Below are 17139 nucleotides of genomic sequence, written 5' to 3' on the forward strand. Positions count from 1 at the left end.
AAAAGTAATGCACAGAAGCTTCTACAAGTCAGAGAGTTTGTTCCTGGAATCAACAGAAGACTTAAAACATACTCCAAACCTTAACAAGTATGGCTGTATAAATCTACCAAAGATTTGGGAGACAGTCATCCTAAGACCAAATTAATATTTATTACTTTTATTTTATTTCATTTTTTAAAACTTTCTAAGACTATCATTTGGACTACTATTTCAAAACTTTGATTTTTTTTTTTTTTTTTTTAAATCCTAGATGGCACCATATTAGGACTTTAGTCTTGTGTTGCACGCTTCAATTACTTATACTAGCCCCACTGTTACACCAGATATTTGTTGTCTTGCTTTTGTAACAAACTTTGTGTTGTGTGCTCTGAAGATGCTGGATATAATACCAGTGAAATATTAGCTTCTAAGTTAATAAATAGTTATTTTCTTATCCATCTGTGTTCATATCGTACCGTGAAATCTATTACAACAAGGGAGATACATAACAAAACCAACAACCTTCTAAAAAGACCATGGAACTTTCATGAAACATACGCCTTTCTCTTCGTTCTTTACATTTGCTCATCCCCAGATTAAACGGTCTCCCGAAAGTACACAAGGAAAATTGTCCACTACGGCCTATCATTGATAGTATTGACTCACCTACATATTGGTTATCAAAATATCTAGCATCATCCTTAAAAGGTTTTGCAGGAAAATCTCCTTCTTACATCAAAAATTCAAAAGACTTCGTCTCTAAAATGAAAAATATAAAGCTCAAGAATTCAGATATTATGGTGAGCTTTGATGTGGTAGCACTCTTCACAAATATTCCAACTCAAGAGGTTCTTAATATTTTAAGTAACGATATCTCAAAAAAGATGTTTGCTCTGATATCACATTGTGTTAACTCAGGCTACTTTGAGTTTGCAGGAAAAATTTATAAACAAAATAAGGGATTGGCAATGGGCAGTCCCCTGTCTCCAATACTAGCCAACATTTTTTTCGAGGATTTCGAAGAAAAGGCAATCTCCTCTGCTACACTTAAGCCTAAAATATTGCTCCGATACGTTGACGATGTATTCCTTATTTAGGAATACAGTGTAGATAATCTTCACATTTTTTTAAATCACTTAAACAACTTCCACCCAGACATCAAATTGACAATCGAAATTGAAGAAAATGGATCTCTGCCTTTTCTAGACGTCAAACTTACTAAGATGTCTGACTCCATAAAAATCTCGATCTTCAGAAAATCAATGCACACGGATAGATACCTGCATGCGTTCTCACACCACTATCCAGCACAGAAGTTGGGTATCATCTCCACTCTAGCGCATCGTGCCAGACCAGATGAGGAAGAGCTAAAAAATGAACTACAACATCTAAAAAGAATCTTTGCAAATAATGGCTACTCTTCAAAAATGATTAATAAACAACTATACTGCAGTTATCAAAACAATGTAGAAACACAGGACAACCCCAAAGGTTATATCTCTTTACTATACATCAGTTTGCTCTCCCAGAAACTAAGAAGAATTTTGAAAAAATTTAACATAAAAACATGCTTTTCTACTCTTCCTAAACTCAGATCAATTCTAAGCAAACCCAAACAGGATCACAACCATCCTCAGTTTCCAGGTTTGTATAAAATCACGTGACTGCGGGAAACCAAATTATGGCCAAACTGAGAAGTCCATCTCCTACGTCTCGAGGAACATCAAAGGGGGACATTGCTTAGAACAGAACCAGAGCAAGCGCCCTCTCAAGCCATGTCCTGTTCTCAGTAAACACGAGATAAACTGGACCACAACATCAAACCTTCATATATGCCATGAAGAAGTAGAACGTCGCATAGTTGAGTCTAAAGAAATTGTCCTGAACTCTCATCACATAAACAGTAACCTTAGTTATAATTTATCGGACTCATTTAGCTCTGCAATCAGATACTGGGGCACTCGTGAAGTCACACACTCGCAGATGCCTAACAACAGAACTTTAGCCCGGACTGCAGCTTCAGTTCAAACTTAGCCTGTAGTTTATAGTCGATTTTGTAGTGGTACAATGTTTCTTTGTGGTGTTTTTATGTTTGCTTTCAATGTTCTCAAGCCTGAAGAAGTCGGCTTTCTGACAAAACATGTTGTGTGTTAAATAAAATTAATTGTTAGATATATGAAGAGCCAAAGGCTTCAATTCGGCGACATATGACTTGTTTAAGTTAAGGGATATCACATCCCATATCGTTTCTTAGCCGAATAAGAAACTCAAAGAGTTTCATGCTGAATATAGTAGAAACTATATAAAGTTCGGCGATTCCAAGCGTAAGCAAAGACCTGGATACTGCAGCAACTGACCCTTAAGGTAGTGCAAGCTGAGGCAACTCATGTCTAAGGTAGAGCAAGCTCCAATCACTATTCTTGATATTTACCCATAATGTGAACTTAGCTCCTAGGAGCTGTATTATTGTTCTACATTATGAGAGAAGGTCACTACCCAGACCGGTTTCCACCTTTATTGAGGTCTCATCAGTGAGTGTTTGTCTAATTCTCAGAATTCAGTCAGTAAAAAATATGAACATACATACATACACACACATATATATATTAGTGTATTTGCCATGTCCCTCTCAATTTCAAATCACTTTAAGCAATACACACAGAAATTAGATCACAGGAGAAAAGAATGGAGGGGGGACAAACTTCTATATTCACTTCATAATAAATATGTGTGATCTTAGTTTCAACTTCAATGATATTCATTTTAATCTCCAAAATCACACTTTTTCCTATTCAGCTTCTTTCAGTATGAATGATTGAAAATGTATAGTACCTTAGTAATGTGGGCAGGCTAGAGAGATTTTTCATATTTTATTTATTGTTGCACAAATGTGAAATTCATCTCCCACCTAACACATGCTTCAAATAGTGCAACTCCATGGTGGGATTCAACCCTACAGTCTGTTGGTTAGAGAGGGGATACATTAGCCAATTAGCCCAACAAACTAGCAAGAATGAAACGAATACCAAGGCTTTTGGAGGCCAAAGAAGCTATTGACGGGATAGGATAGATAATATTCTATTTGAATGGAATTCTGGTAATGTTCTATTTGAATGGAACATTACCAAAAATCCAGGAGAGCAAAACATTGTCTTTCATCCAGGAAATAAGCCAGGATTGTGTTTTTTTATCATTAAATTTTCTACATTATTGCAATCACACTTGAGCATTGCAAGGAGATTGGTGTTTAAGGCATTTTAAAATGATTACAGAAGATCTTGAAACTTGTTATTTAAGCACTACAAGATTTTGCAAATGAAGAAGAGAGCAGTGTTTTGTTATCAGTAAACTATGAAGAGGATTGCATGTTAGTGAGAGAAGATCATTAATGTATTAGAGCACAGATGAAAAGCACAGAGCCTTAGATTACTCCAAAACTGATGAAAAAATCAGGAGACAACAATCACCATAGCCTGCAATGACTGATTAGAGGAAGCTGGCAATCCATTCACAAAGAATAAGTGGGTGACCATAAGATTATTATTATTATTGTAAAGGAACTTCCATGGAGTCATCAGACTCCATGGGAGTTCCTTTACAATAATAATAATAATCTTTGTGACTGTCAAAGCACCCAACTATTTCACTTCTTCCTTCTGCAAATTAACAGCTTCACTAACACCCTTAATTTGTGCACATGGGAAACATGTTTTTTGTCACTTTCTCATTAAGTACACCTGCTGTCATCAAATTACCATACAATTTTCTTCACTCCAAGTTTCTCACACTTTTATATTTTTCCCATTCATTCTCTTTTTTTCTTTCATTCTCTCATATTATCACATGAAGAGCTATGCCTGCTAAAAACAGATTCAGTTTTTCAATATAAACATTTAAGTCTTACCAATCTTAAATCAGAAAATGTGAAGTTGCAGACATCTACATTTAAATTCACAAACATACAACATTTACAATGAATTCAACTTTGTATTATTTTCAAAAATAAAACTTCAGGAATCATGAGTATATCATATGAGCTGCTAAAATCCATGCTGAAATGTAACATAAGAAAGATTTGATCTTAAGTAAAAAACTATGAAATAAATTTATAGTTTTGGGACAATTACAACCCACCAAAAGTACAAACAAATTCCATTATCAACAAATATCAGCTATTTTTGCCTAGGTTGCTGCTTCTTCATAGGATAATGACTTATGAAGAAGTGCTCATGAAAAAATACGCAGTTTGTTGAAAATGGCTACTATGTAAAAAAAAGAGGTGGGAGGGAAAGGAAGCACAAAGGGTTGCAAAATAAGCACACTACAATAGGATTTTCCATCTCACCATACACAAGCTTATAGATCAAATGTTGCTAACCATTGTGGACCGGAGTTTATCCCACTCTGTAGTTTATTATCCCTTGCAGTTTCCCTTCCATTTTAATTTTTAATTTTTAGCTCATAACTGTATATGAGCTAGCTCATACACAGTTATGAGCTAGCTCATATACAGAGCTCCAGCACATAACTGTGTAAACTTAAAAAAATGTAAAAAAAAAAAAAAACTACTCTGCCAACTGAGACCACCTTGCATCAGCAGAAAACACTTACAAAAAAAGTTCTTCACTTTCTTGATGAGAATCAAACTCTAATTTTTCGAATTAAGGTGATCATATAAGGAAAAGAAATGAAATGAGAATGATCAAAAATAGTAAAGGAAGGCATTTATAAATAATATGAGAGTAGATTCAGATTAATAACTCATACAGCTGATTTTATTACATGCATATTTTTATTGGTGTAAATAAAGCCTGGCTAAAGAAAGAATTTACCTTTTACTTTGAAAAACAAGAAAATTTGGAGAATTACCAACGTAATAAAATTATACTTAAAAATGTATCTTGTTCAAATGTCTATAAATTAAGTTGTTATCTGCTTTATTACCTGGTTGTATTTCCATTTCTTTCAATAACTCTATTCGTTTGCGGTAGGTCTGGTTGTATGCTGCAACTGAAGTATAAAAAAAATTAGAAAAGATGTTAAGAATACCCCCAAAAAATATTACTTTCCTTCTATTCTTTTTGGCAGAATATTTCATTATAGAGTTATATAGTTTACTACAGCAATATAATTTACTTAATACTACAGTACTGGGTATTAACACACATGACAGCTGTACCATAACTAATTTGTTTTCAAAGTAAAATCATTCAAATATCAGTAAGAGGTTTCGACTCATTAAGTTCATTATAACAATTATGAAATAATTCACATTTGATTAAATAACATTCTGTTTTAAATAATGTAATGAATTCATAAATATTCAATAGCATTTTTCCATCAGCAGCCTGTTGTGCAGTGGAAAGCTCTCGCCAGAGAAGAAACAGAGGTATTTTTAGTCATTTCAGAGGTATCTGATATAAAGAAAAATTAAAATGCTCAGAATGAAGAAGTAAAAAAGAGAATACAAAATCAATCCCAGACATAAATGTTTTGAAAAATTTGGAGAAAAGGGAAGAATGATGAAAAGGAAAATATGTACTAAAATTTTGAAAAGAATCCAAGTTTAACAACTTTCACATGTGAACTGTAGACAAATGTAAATTGGGGAACAAGTGAGTTTGAAAAATCACTTCTTATAGAATGAGTAACAAAGTGAAAAAAATACTGCCTCAGGTAGAGAAGCATGAAATGAAGTTGTCCACACAAATAGAAAAATGAGGACCTGACTGTGGACACAAAGTTAAACAAGCATTGAAGTCCATGAAAAAGAAAAAAGAAAAAAATCATATAAAGTCACCAGCTAGAAAATTACTGAGTTCTTATAGTACACAAAAAACTAAGCAGAGCTAATCATGCAGACAGTCATGGATGTTAGCAGTTATTCATTTGATGCTTTTATAATATTAAAATTCCACAAAAAAGATTATTATTACTACTACTACTACTACAAGAGGACCTCCAGGGAGTCTAGTGACTTACTAAGGGAAGCCACTGCCCAAGCAATCCATTCCAATCATGTACTGATGAGAAAAAAAAAAAAAAAGGCCTTGTTTGGAAAAAGGAAAAGTTTCTTCTTGGAAAAGCCTCAGATATAGAGAACTGGAATAGTGGTGCTTTGGTCTTGTGTGTTCAGGGAGTATGTGCTAACATTTATTTGATAGGTGATGTAGCCATTGGCTAAAAATTTATTAAAAATATAGGTAGAATACATAACAGAAATTTTATGATGATGATAAATATGACCACTACACCACGTTCAAAACCACACTTCACACTAGTAACCGTCTCACACCCACCAAGGACAAACATCATGAGACTTACCTTGGCCTACCATGGACAAAGATAGGAAAATCTATTTACATCAGTCTTGGAAACAAAAGAAATACATCTGATATCATCATTATTGCAAGTCAGGACTGGTAGACCACTCTGGACAATCCTTTACACAAGATTAGATGAAAGAAGATTGCTGTACTATACAGAAGTTGCTACAAATCAGAGACTAGTTTTAAATTAAGTGTCAGCTATGAAACTCTTAAATAACCTCAACAAGTATGGTTGTAATTTACATAAAAGTTAGGAATTTAATTCTTTTATCCATTACAGTCTGAACTGTTTCCAACAGTCATTGCCTGCTTTTTTTTGTAACAAGTTGTTTGTACTCCCAAGATGCTGGTTTAAAATCCAGCAAAATGTCAGTTAGTTAATTAAATAAAATATCTATTTTGTTTTTGATGTGGTTCATACTATAAAAATATAAAACAAATAAATACAACTAAGTTATGTATACAAGTAGCTAAACAACAGACATGGGAATATTTTGAAAAGAAATGAGAGAAAATATCATATAGATGTAAAATTTTATTAAGGTCTAATTATTGAAAAGAATGACATGTAAGAAAGTTTTAAAGCAAATAAAAGTTGAACAGCTCTCAGATGTGAACTGTAGACTAAAATACACAAAGATTATTCAAGGAAAAATGAAAGAGTTTGAGAACAGGAACCAAACCTTGGAGATACAGTGGCAAGCCTTGAAGAAAACCCTGATTGATTCAGCTAGAGAGGCATGTGATGAAGTTGTCTGCAAGGATAGAAAAATTAGAACTCCCTGGTGGACACAGGAAGTTAAAGAGGCAGTGAAGGAAAAGAAGAAAGCATATCAAAAGTTCCTGGCAAATAAGTCAGCTTGTGCTCTTAGAGAATACAGAGACAAATGTAAGAAAGCTAAACACTGTGTTAAACTAGCTAAACAAAAGTCATGGGAGGACTTTGGCAAGAATATAGAAAATAAATATCAAGAAGGTGGCAAAATATTCTGGAGGTCGTTGAAGAAGCTTAGGAATGGAGGAAAGAGTGCTGTAAAAGGAGTTAGAGATGATAAAGGTGACATAAAAATGGGAGAAAAGATATCCTTGAAGTATGGAGTAATTACTTTGAAAATTTGCTAAATGAAACAAGCAGTGATGAGAGCACAGTGATAAAAAACACTGACCAGGCATGCAGTCAGGAATACATATCCATACTTGAAGTAGAAAAAGCCATCAAAGGCCTGAAATGTGGAAAGGCAGCAAGAGTAGATGATATTCGACCACAAATGCTGAAATATGGTGGTATAAAAGTCTTACAGTGGCTGCACTGCATAGTTAAGAATGCCTGGACAGAGGGATGAATTCCAGATGATTGGAGTAGAGCTCTCATAGTACCCATATAGAAAAAGGGAAATAAAACTGAATGTGAGAATTATAGAGGTATATCCCTACTGAGTGTTCCTGGTATGATATATGCAAGTATACTTGAGAAACGGTTGAGAAGAATTGTGGAAGAAAAGCTTGGTGAAGAACAAGCTGGATTCAGGTCAAATAGAGGCTGCTGTCAGGATCAGATCTTCACTTTACGACAAATAGTGGAGAAATAATGGGAATATTACAAAGATCTGTATTTAAGTTTTGTCGATTTGGAAAAGACATATGATGAGGTGCCACGAGAGAAGCTATTCAATACGCTACAGTTATATGGTGTCAATTGGGCATTATATAAAGTAATATTTAGTCTTTATTTGAGTTATAAGTCAGCAGTTAGAATTGAAGGAAGTACAGGAAGATGGTTTAATGTTAAATCTGGTGTGAGACAAGAATGTACATTATCCCCTCTGTTATTCATTATCTATATGGATCACATTATAAAGGAAAGTGGTATTAAACATGATATCAAAATTGGAGATGTTAATGTCAGCTCTTTGCTTTATGTGGACGATGTTATACTTCTAAATAAATCCACTACAAGTCTGCAAGATTCTCTGACTAAATTGAATAACTGTTGTAATAGATATGGTATGAAGGTCAGCAATAAAAAGACAAAGACAATGAAAATAAGCAGAATCATTGAAAATGTGAACTGTGTTGTGAATGGAGAACCTGTGTAACAAGTAGGCACGCTTTTTTAGTGAAGATGGTAAATTAAATATGGAAATAGACAACATAATCAACAAAGCTGGTATGGTAGAAAGTCAATTGAATAAATTCATATGGAATAAGAGAGAAATTAGTCGGAACACTAAATTAGCTGTATACAAGACAGTGCTCAAACCAGTTTTAAGTTATGGATCTGAGAGCTGGGTCAGAAGTAAAACACTTGACCAAAGACTAGAGACTGCAGATATGAGAGTCCTGAGAAAGATTAGAGGTGTGAACAAATGGCATCAATGGCAATATCATATTAAAAACAAGAATATTAGGAAAGAACTCGACATTGTCGGCATCCAGGAATGCGTTAGCAGAGCTAATCTCAGGTGGTATGATCACTTAAACAGAATGGGCGAGGAAAGATTAGCAAAACAAGTGTTGCCAAGTTGGCTGGAAAAAGGACCCAAAGGAAGACCAAGATATAGGTGGATTGGATTGATATGGTACAAAGTGCCTTAGACGATAGAAATATAAGATCTGATAATGTTTTAGTCTTGACAAGTAACAGACTGATTTGGAGGAAAATTGTAGATAGGAAGTTAATAATGATGTAAATTTTTCATGTAGTACTATCATATCCTGTACACCCCCTTGAGGGTACATGGCAGGAATTTGATGATGATGATGAATTAAGAAAGTTTAAAAATGAAAGAAAATGTACTATAAAAGGAATTAAATAATGATAAAGATGATATACAAACTAAATATAAGGTTGTATAGAATGTCTTGAGTATTATTTTGAAAAATTATTAAATGAGGTGACAACTGATCAAACCAAGTTATAAAAATATTCATGATGAATGGTATCAGGAATATATCAATATTTTAGGTAAAAGGATTAGGTTATTTGGAATCTGGACAAGGCAACAATACACTATTTGAAATTGCAATTAAATCAAGAATATGAACATATATACTGGTCTCAGAGCCAAAGGCAGTGGTTCCCAACCTTTTGTGACTCTCAAATCCCCTTCAACATAATATTTTTATGGCAAACCACTAAGCCTATATTCTCTGAAATCAAAAAATTGTTCAGAATTTTTATTATAAAATATTTCCAAGCTACATTTTTGTAAGCAACACTGCCTAATAATATGAAAATTTTATTGACTACTTATGTGTAACAATGTTCTCTGAGAATGAAAAAAACAAAAAAAAATTAGGATGAAAAATATATTTATTTAACATGACATAATGTAACATACGAGTTGGGCCTGGAAAGTTTTGATGAACACCTAGAACAAAAATAATATTAAAGCAACTGATATAACCACAAGAAGGAACATACGAATATACAATAATATAACAACATAAGTTACCTTCATAACTCTGCTACCAGTGTGTTCTTTCTTGTGGTTATATCAGTTGCTTTAATATCATTTTTGTCTAGGAGTTTATCAGAACTTTCCAGAACTCCTCCCTTCGTATAGTAGTAAACTAATTAAAGTAACGTATGTAATAAATTCTGAACCATATGTAGATATAAATAAATAAATAAATAAACAAATAAATAAAAAGCATAAATTTAACGGAATTGTTGGGCTTGCACAGCTGGACAAAGTGTAGAAAGATCTCACTTGTTTTTGTCTTCTTTCTTTTCGGTGTGTCAGTTACACCTATCATGTCAATCTGGTACCCAATTCTTCTGCTAGTTTCACTGATGCCTCTTAGGTTGATAGTACCAATCTTGAACTCTGCTGATGTTGAGTTGGGATGTGTTCCATTTTAAAATTTTAACATTTAATTCTCTGCTATCTGTGAAATAAGATGCATCATGCATTTATTCTGTTGGTTAGCTGAAGGTTGATCTTCTTCATGTAATGTAATGTGAAACAAGCTCTTTAATATCACAGAAATCCAAGATACAAACCAAATATCACTTCATGTAAGACCGTCACTTCAATTATGCTGCTACAATTTTTTTTTAGTTAAACTTCCCTGAAAAGATGTTTATCTTGTATTTTGCAGCAGTAGGACATTTTTGAACACCAGTTCACTTCATGTGAGTTTATAGTGACCTGCAAGGACAGTACTGTTTTACCTCTCATAAATTACAGGGATGCAGCATACTTTTTCAATTTTTATATGGCAAGTTGCACATAAAAGGCAAGACTTCCTTCCTCCTTTGAAAAATATATGAACATTTTTATTTTAAAGAAGAATATATTTTATTAAAAAAAAATGTAGGACTTAGTCAGAATACACACTTTTAGGTTTTCCAGTATCCAGTCTTCTATCTTAGATCTGAGGGATAGTAAAGTGTTTGTTTTCATATTACTATATGAAAACAAACCCTCAGATCTAAGATAGAAGACTGGATACTTTATCCAAATATATTACATATTTTATCCAAACTGGATTTTGCAAACATATAAGAAAAGTTTGGTGTTTTTATTTTTAGGATGTCTAATTCATGTGTCTGTGGCATACTGTATGTCATGCATTAGTGCTGTTAGCTTGAGGCCTGACTATGTTTCCATACTGTGTTTTCAGTATCATGTTCATATCACAGTACATGAACAAGGTCAATCTTCAAGCTAACAGCAAAAAGCAACAGACAACAATAAATTCAATAATATAACACTAAAACATTATAATTTTTTTTACATGTCTTTCAAATCTAATTATCTATGCAGCATGTATTTTATTCATCTGTTTTGCTTATTAACTATTCTGTAATTTTCCAGAAGATAGTTTCACTTTTTTCACTGAAACATATGAAAAAACTAGGATAAAAGCCTTGCCTATATATATATATATATATATATATATACACATATATATATATTTTGCCTACATATATACATATATATATATTATTATTTTATTATTTTATTTTATGTTGAAGTAGATTAAATGACTAGAAACCGACGAGAGAAAAACAGAAACACTGTATTTTATTTTAAATAAACTGCACAACCAAAAAATTCATAAAGAAAATACTCCACTAAGACCCATTGTAGAAGGCATTCATTCTCCTACATATAAGCTCTCAAAGTATTTGGCAAATAGAAACACTGTATTTTATTTTAAATAAACTGCACAACCAAAAAATTCATAAAGAAAATACTCCACTAAGACCCATTGTAGAAGGCATTCATTCTCCTACATATAAGCTCTCAAAGTATTTGGCAAAAACTAAAATATTTATTCGGCTTGACCTCCTCTTTCCTCAAGAATTCTTGAGGAAAGAGAAGACGAGTGTCAAAGACTTACGTATTCAAAAAGAGAAAATTATGGCTAGTTTGTTTACCCAAATGTGACTACAGAAGAAGTTCTAACTCTTTTAAATGATAAATTATTGAAAAAAGTGATGTCTTTATTAACTCATTGCATTGATTCCAGTCATTTCCAGTTTAAAGACACTATTTACAAACTGAACTTTGGATTAGCCATGGACAATCCTTTATCTCACATACTGGCAAATTTATATTTAGAATCTTTTGAGGAAAAAGATATCTTCATTTCCATTGAAACCTAAGTTGTGGAAATATATATACATGGCATTTTCTTAATCTGGAGTCATGGACCTGATTTCTTACAGAATTTCCTAGACCATCTCAACAGTCAACACCCGAAAAATTGATGGCTCTCTCCTATTCATAGATGTCAAATTCACTTATGTATCTGGAAAACTGAAATTCTCCATTTATAGAAAACTCACTCATACCAATAGATATCTGCATCACAGACCCATCACTATCCACCTCAAAAACTAGGCATTATGTCTACCCTAGGCAAATGTGAAGAAGAGGATAACAACAAAGGACTTCAGTTTCTTCTTACAACTTTTCAGCAAAATGGTTATTCAAAACAAACAGAAAACTACATTTTAATCCCCCTCCTCACCATACTGAAGATAGAAAATAATGAAAAAGGCTACATATCTCTACCATGTATCAGTTCTGTTTCGCCTAAGTTAACTAAACTTCCCAAAAAAATTTAACATCTGGACTTCTTTCACTCCTCTACTCCATTTCTTATTCATTATGCCTAAACAAAACTCTAAATATCCTGGTGTTTACTGTGTTTGGTGCAACTGCAACATGCCTTATTTTGGCCAGATTGAAAAATCCATCATGTTCTTCTAGATGTAACTTGATTGTAACTAGAGAGACATCACATATAGTAGAACTAGAACTAGTGGTCTATCTAATTACATCCTCAATTCTGTTGACACTAACTCTAATGACAAAAACTCTATCTCTCACCCAGTCATATGGAACAAATTGGAAAACATCTTTCGATGCTATGACGAACTGGAAAGAAAAATTGTGGAATCTAAAGAAATTGTCCTCAATCCAGTAATCTCAACACTAACATCAGTTATAATCTTTCAGACTACCACTGTGCTGGTATCCAACTTTGCCGTTTACAAGATTATAAATGTATGCATGCGCCCAACAATGAAGTGACATATAGAATACCTTCAAATCAATACATTGGAATTTTAATGTTTAGATATTCTCTCGCAATGTTTGTTTGTATTTCTCTCAAGCAATGCACTTGATGAAGTCTCCTAAGAAGATGAGAGAGAGAGAGATAGTTGTGTGGGGTATTTTAAATAAAATATAATGTTTCTATTTTTCTCTCAGTTTCTAGTCATTTAATCTACTTCAAAAATATGTCTGTCAACCAAGTCACTCAGTTATATCATATATATATATATATATATATATATACACACACACACAGTCGGGTTTCTTTTTATGCGGTAGATATGTTCCACAGAAAACTGCATATAAAAAATTGCACAAAAAAGGCCTAACTTACGTTGAAAAATCAGGGATACATTCCATAATTTTCTAAAACTGCATAAAACTGAAGCAATTAATTAAAATAAACCTAAAATCGCATTAAAAAGTTTATGAAAATTCAGGAGGGTGCTTAAGAGTCAAAGCTGTATAACTGAGAGGAGACCTCCACATAGCCTTTAAAGGAATGCGGAGAACCGACCAGGGCTTCTGACCTAATGTCCAATTCTCACCTTCTCGTGGTGCACCCTGTTGGGTATCTACTTTGATACTAAACGAACGAGGATGGGCTGTCAATTTGGGATTTAGCCGATCAAATTGTATTCTTATTGGTTAAACCAAAATAAAAAATGATGGTACAACATGACAAAATTTCATGCCGGCTGGGGCGTCGCCCGGTTAAACAAGGCCCCCGTTGTTTTCGCCAGGGAACCAGGGCGAACAGCGAAAAGTCAGCTACTGGAACAAATCTGAAAACAAACCCCAACTCAACATCACCAGAGTTAAAGATCGGTACTATCAACGTAAGAAGCCTGAATGGCAAAGAAATGGAGCTAGCTGAGGAATTAGATAAGTACCAGATCGACATAATAGGGGTGACTGAAACAAAAAAGACCAAAACTGGTGAGATCTTTCTGAGCTGGATTCAGGTCAAATAGAGGCTGCTGTCAGGATCAGATCTTCACTTTACGACAAATAGTCGAGAAAGCATGGGAATATAACAAAGATCTGTATTTAAGTTTTGTCGATTTGGAAAAGGCATATGACAAGGTGCCACGAGAGAAGCTATTCAATACGCTGCAGTTATATGGTGTCAATGGGGCATTATATCAAGCAATACTTAGTCTTTATTTGAGTTGTGAGTCAGCAGTTAGAATTGAAGGAAGTACAGGAAGATGGTTTAATGTTAAATCTGGTGTGAGACAAGGATGTACATTATCCCCTCTGTTATTCATTATCTATATGGATCACATTATGAAGGAAAGTGATATTAAACCTGATATCAAAATTGGAGATGTTAATGTCAGCTCTTTGCTTTATGCGGATGATGTTATACTTCTAAATAAATCCGCTACAAGTCTGCAAGATTCTCTGACTAAATTGAATAGCTGTTGTAATAGATATGGTATGAAGGTCAGCAATAAAAAGACAAAAACAATGAAAATAGGCAGAATAATTGAAAATGTCAACTGTGTTGTGAATGGAGAACCTGTGGAACAAGTAAAACATTTCAGCTACTTAGGCACAATTTTTACTGAAGATGGTAAACTAAATATAGAAATAGACAACAGAATCAGCAAAGCTAGTATCGTGGGAAGTCAATTGAATAAATTCATATGGAATAAGAAAGAAATTAGTCGGAACACTAAATTAGCTGTATACAAGACTGTGTTCAAACCAATTTTAACTTATGGATCTGAGAGCTGGGTCAGAAGTAAAACACTTGACCAAAGACTAGAGACCGCAGATATGAGAGTCCTGAGAAAGATTAGAGGCGTGAACAGATTGCATCAATGGCAATATCGTATTAAAAATGAGGATATTAGGAAAGAACTTGACATTGTCAGCATCCAGGAATGCGTTAGCAGAGCTAATCTCAGATGGTATGGTCACTTAAATAGAATGGGAGAGGAAAGATTAGCAAAACAAGTGTTCTCTGCCAGGTTGGCAGGAAAACGACCCAGAGGAAGACCAAGATATAGGTGGATTGATACGGTACAAAGTGCCTTAGACGATAGAAATATAAGATCTGATAATGTTGGAGTCTTGACAAGTAACAGACTGATTTGGAGGAAAATTGTAGATAGGAAGTTAGTAATGATGTAATTTTTTCATGTAGTACTGTCATATCCTGTACACCCCTTGAGGGTACATGGCAGGAATTTGATGATGATGATGATGAAAATTCAGGAAAATAAGAATGCCTAAGTTTGTTTAAAAGCTTTATTCATTTAATTTTATTGAAAAGTAACTTTTTTTTTAACATTTTGTCATCAGAATTATCATCACTATTAGACAATAATCGGCAACATTTGCGAACTGGTGCGAAATCACTTTCGTCACCAGAAGAGATAGTCAGCGCATCAGATCTGTATGGTAAAGGCAACGGTTCTTCACAAACAGAATTAGGTTCACCCTCGTTCTGTGCTGATTTTTTTCTTCTGATAATGTAATCAGTGATTAAACTTTGCAGTGATGATTTCACTAATTTTTTATACAGCTCGCGATATCCAGACATACAGTTCTTCAGCTCATGTCAGAATTTAAATGCTTGTTCAGAATTTGTATCATTAACAAGAAAATGATTTTCCAATTTATTGCACAGTTCAAGACCTTCTCGAATTATATTTGCAGTAAGGGGGACAAGTTTTTCTTCTGCTTCACTATCGTTTTCTGGATCTTCGACGATATCTAAAGTTAATCGATATCCAATAATATTATCGTCACTTAAGGCATTATCCACAAGCAATTCATCTACATCATTCTGGCTAAATGTATCAAAACCTTCTCCACCAATTTCATGTGCCAATGTAATGATTTCAGCTCATAATGTAGATGTTTGCATGGTTGCACTGTTTGCAATACATCCAGGCCAAGCTGCTTTCCAGCAAGCATTTAAAGTTTGTAGCCTTATTTCAGCAGTCCAAAATAGAAAATTTTTTCCAAACGTCAGTTACTGTTAATGATTCATTTTCTAGTTTATCCAATATAAATTGAAAAGTGTGCTTAACGTAATATTTTTTAAAAGTAGCAATTATGCCTTAATCTAATGGCTGAATAATGTTTGTTGTATTGGGTGGAAAAAATACTACCTGCACATTTTAATGTTCTAAATGTGGATGACTTGGTGCATTGTCAACAATTAATAAAACTTTAAAATTGAGAGCATTTTGCTTCATGTATGTTTCTACTTCTGATATAAACAATTATTGAACAATTCAGTAAATACAGCAGTTGTTACCCAGGCCTTTGTATTAGTCATCCAATATACCTGCAGCTGTTTTAGATCTTTGCCTTTTAGAGAAAGTGGTCTTAGAAATAGATTTACTAGGAGGGATTTCAACATTCGATCTCCTGATGCATTGCTAAAAAGTAACAATGTCATTTGATCTTTACTTGCTTTAAACCCATTTGCTTTTTTCTCAGACTTTGCGATGTAAGTTCGACTAGGCATTTTCTTCCAAAATGATCCTGTTTCATCAGTGTTAAACACTTGATCGGGATAATATCCACCATCTTCAATAATTTTGGCTAACTTCTCTTGAAAATTTTTGGCTGCTGCAACCTTGCATGTAATCTTCATGCTATGAAGTGCATTCCTTTTTAAAAACCCAGTATACCATCCTTTGCTCGCCAAAAATTCTTTATCAGCCTGGGAAGCAGAGGTAGACGGCTCCAATTGCTTCATCTGCTCATAAAACCGAAGAGCTTTTTGTTTAATTAAATAACCACTTATAGGAATTCTTCTTTGAGTTAATTCTTCAATCTAAATTACGAGCACTCGGTCTGTGTTTTCTAATAAAGAATCTCTTTAGTACAATCTACAAAACTAAGTGCCAGAAATGACAGATTTTCTTATTGCGACTTCATTCTTTTTAATTGCTCTTATAGTAGATTTGCCTAAATTAAAATGTTTACCAATCACCGTAGATCCCTCTCCTTTTGCTAAGCAATCTAAAATTGCAATTTTCATTTCCAAAGAAATTGCTTTTCTTGGGTGCTTTTTTTTGTCCATTGGGCCAAATTTAATTAATTATTAATTAATAATCAATTATTAATTGATAATAAAAAATCAGCTAAATTAACAATTAATTATTAATGAATACATTACAAAATAACCAAGGTGTTCCATGAAAATTTCAGGATTTGTGAAGTGTTTCCATCGTAGGAAAAGTTTGGGAAACGCTGGATTACCCTATTATCGGAATGAATTCTCCTTC

The 17139-nt window shown here is 33.6% G+C and overlaps 1 protein-coding gene across 1 annotated transcript in view; it reads right to left on the reverse strand.

The window, feature by feature from the left end:
• The window catches only part of LOC150109014 (general transcription factor 3C polypeptide 3), a 306866-nt gene that overhangs the window by 79413 nt on the left and 210314 nt on the right, over positions 1–17139 (reverse strand). The window contains exon 19 of the mRNA XM_090411276.1: positions 4924–4989. Within this exon, the coding sequence (XP_090267402.1) occupies positions 4924–4989 (66 nt within the window). The remainder of the gene's footprint in view (positions 1–4923; positions 4990–17139) is intronic.

Source organism: Typopeltis vanoorti, chromosome 2 (genome assembly GCF_054136105.1).
Source record: "Typopeltis vanoorti isolate ZY-2024b chromosome 2, IOZ_Tvanoo_1.0, whole genome shotgun sequence".
Classification (NCBI taxonomy): Eukaryota; Metazoa; Arthropoda; class Arachnida; order Uropygi; family Thelyphonidae; genus Typopeltis; species Typopeltis vanoorti.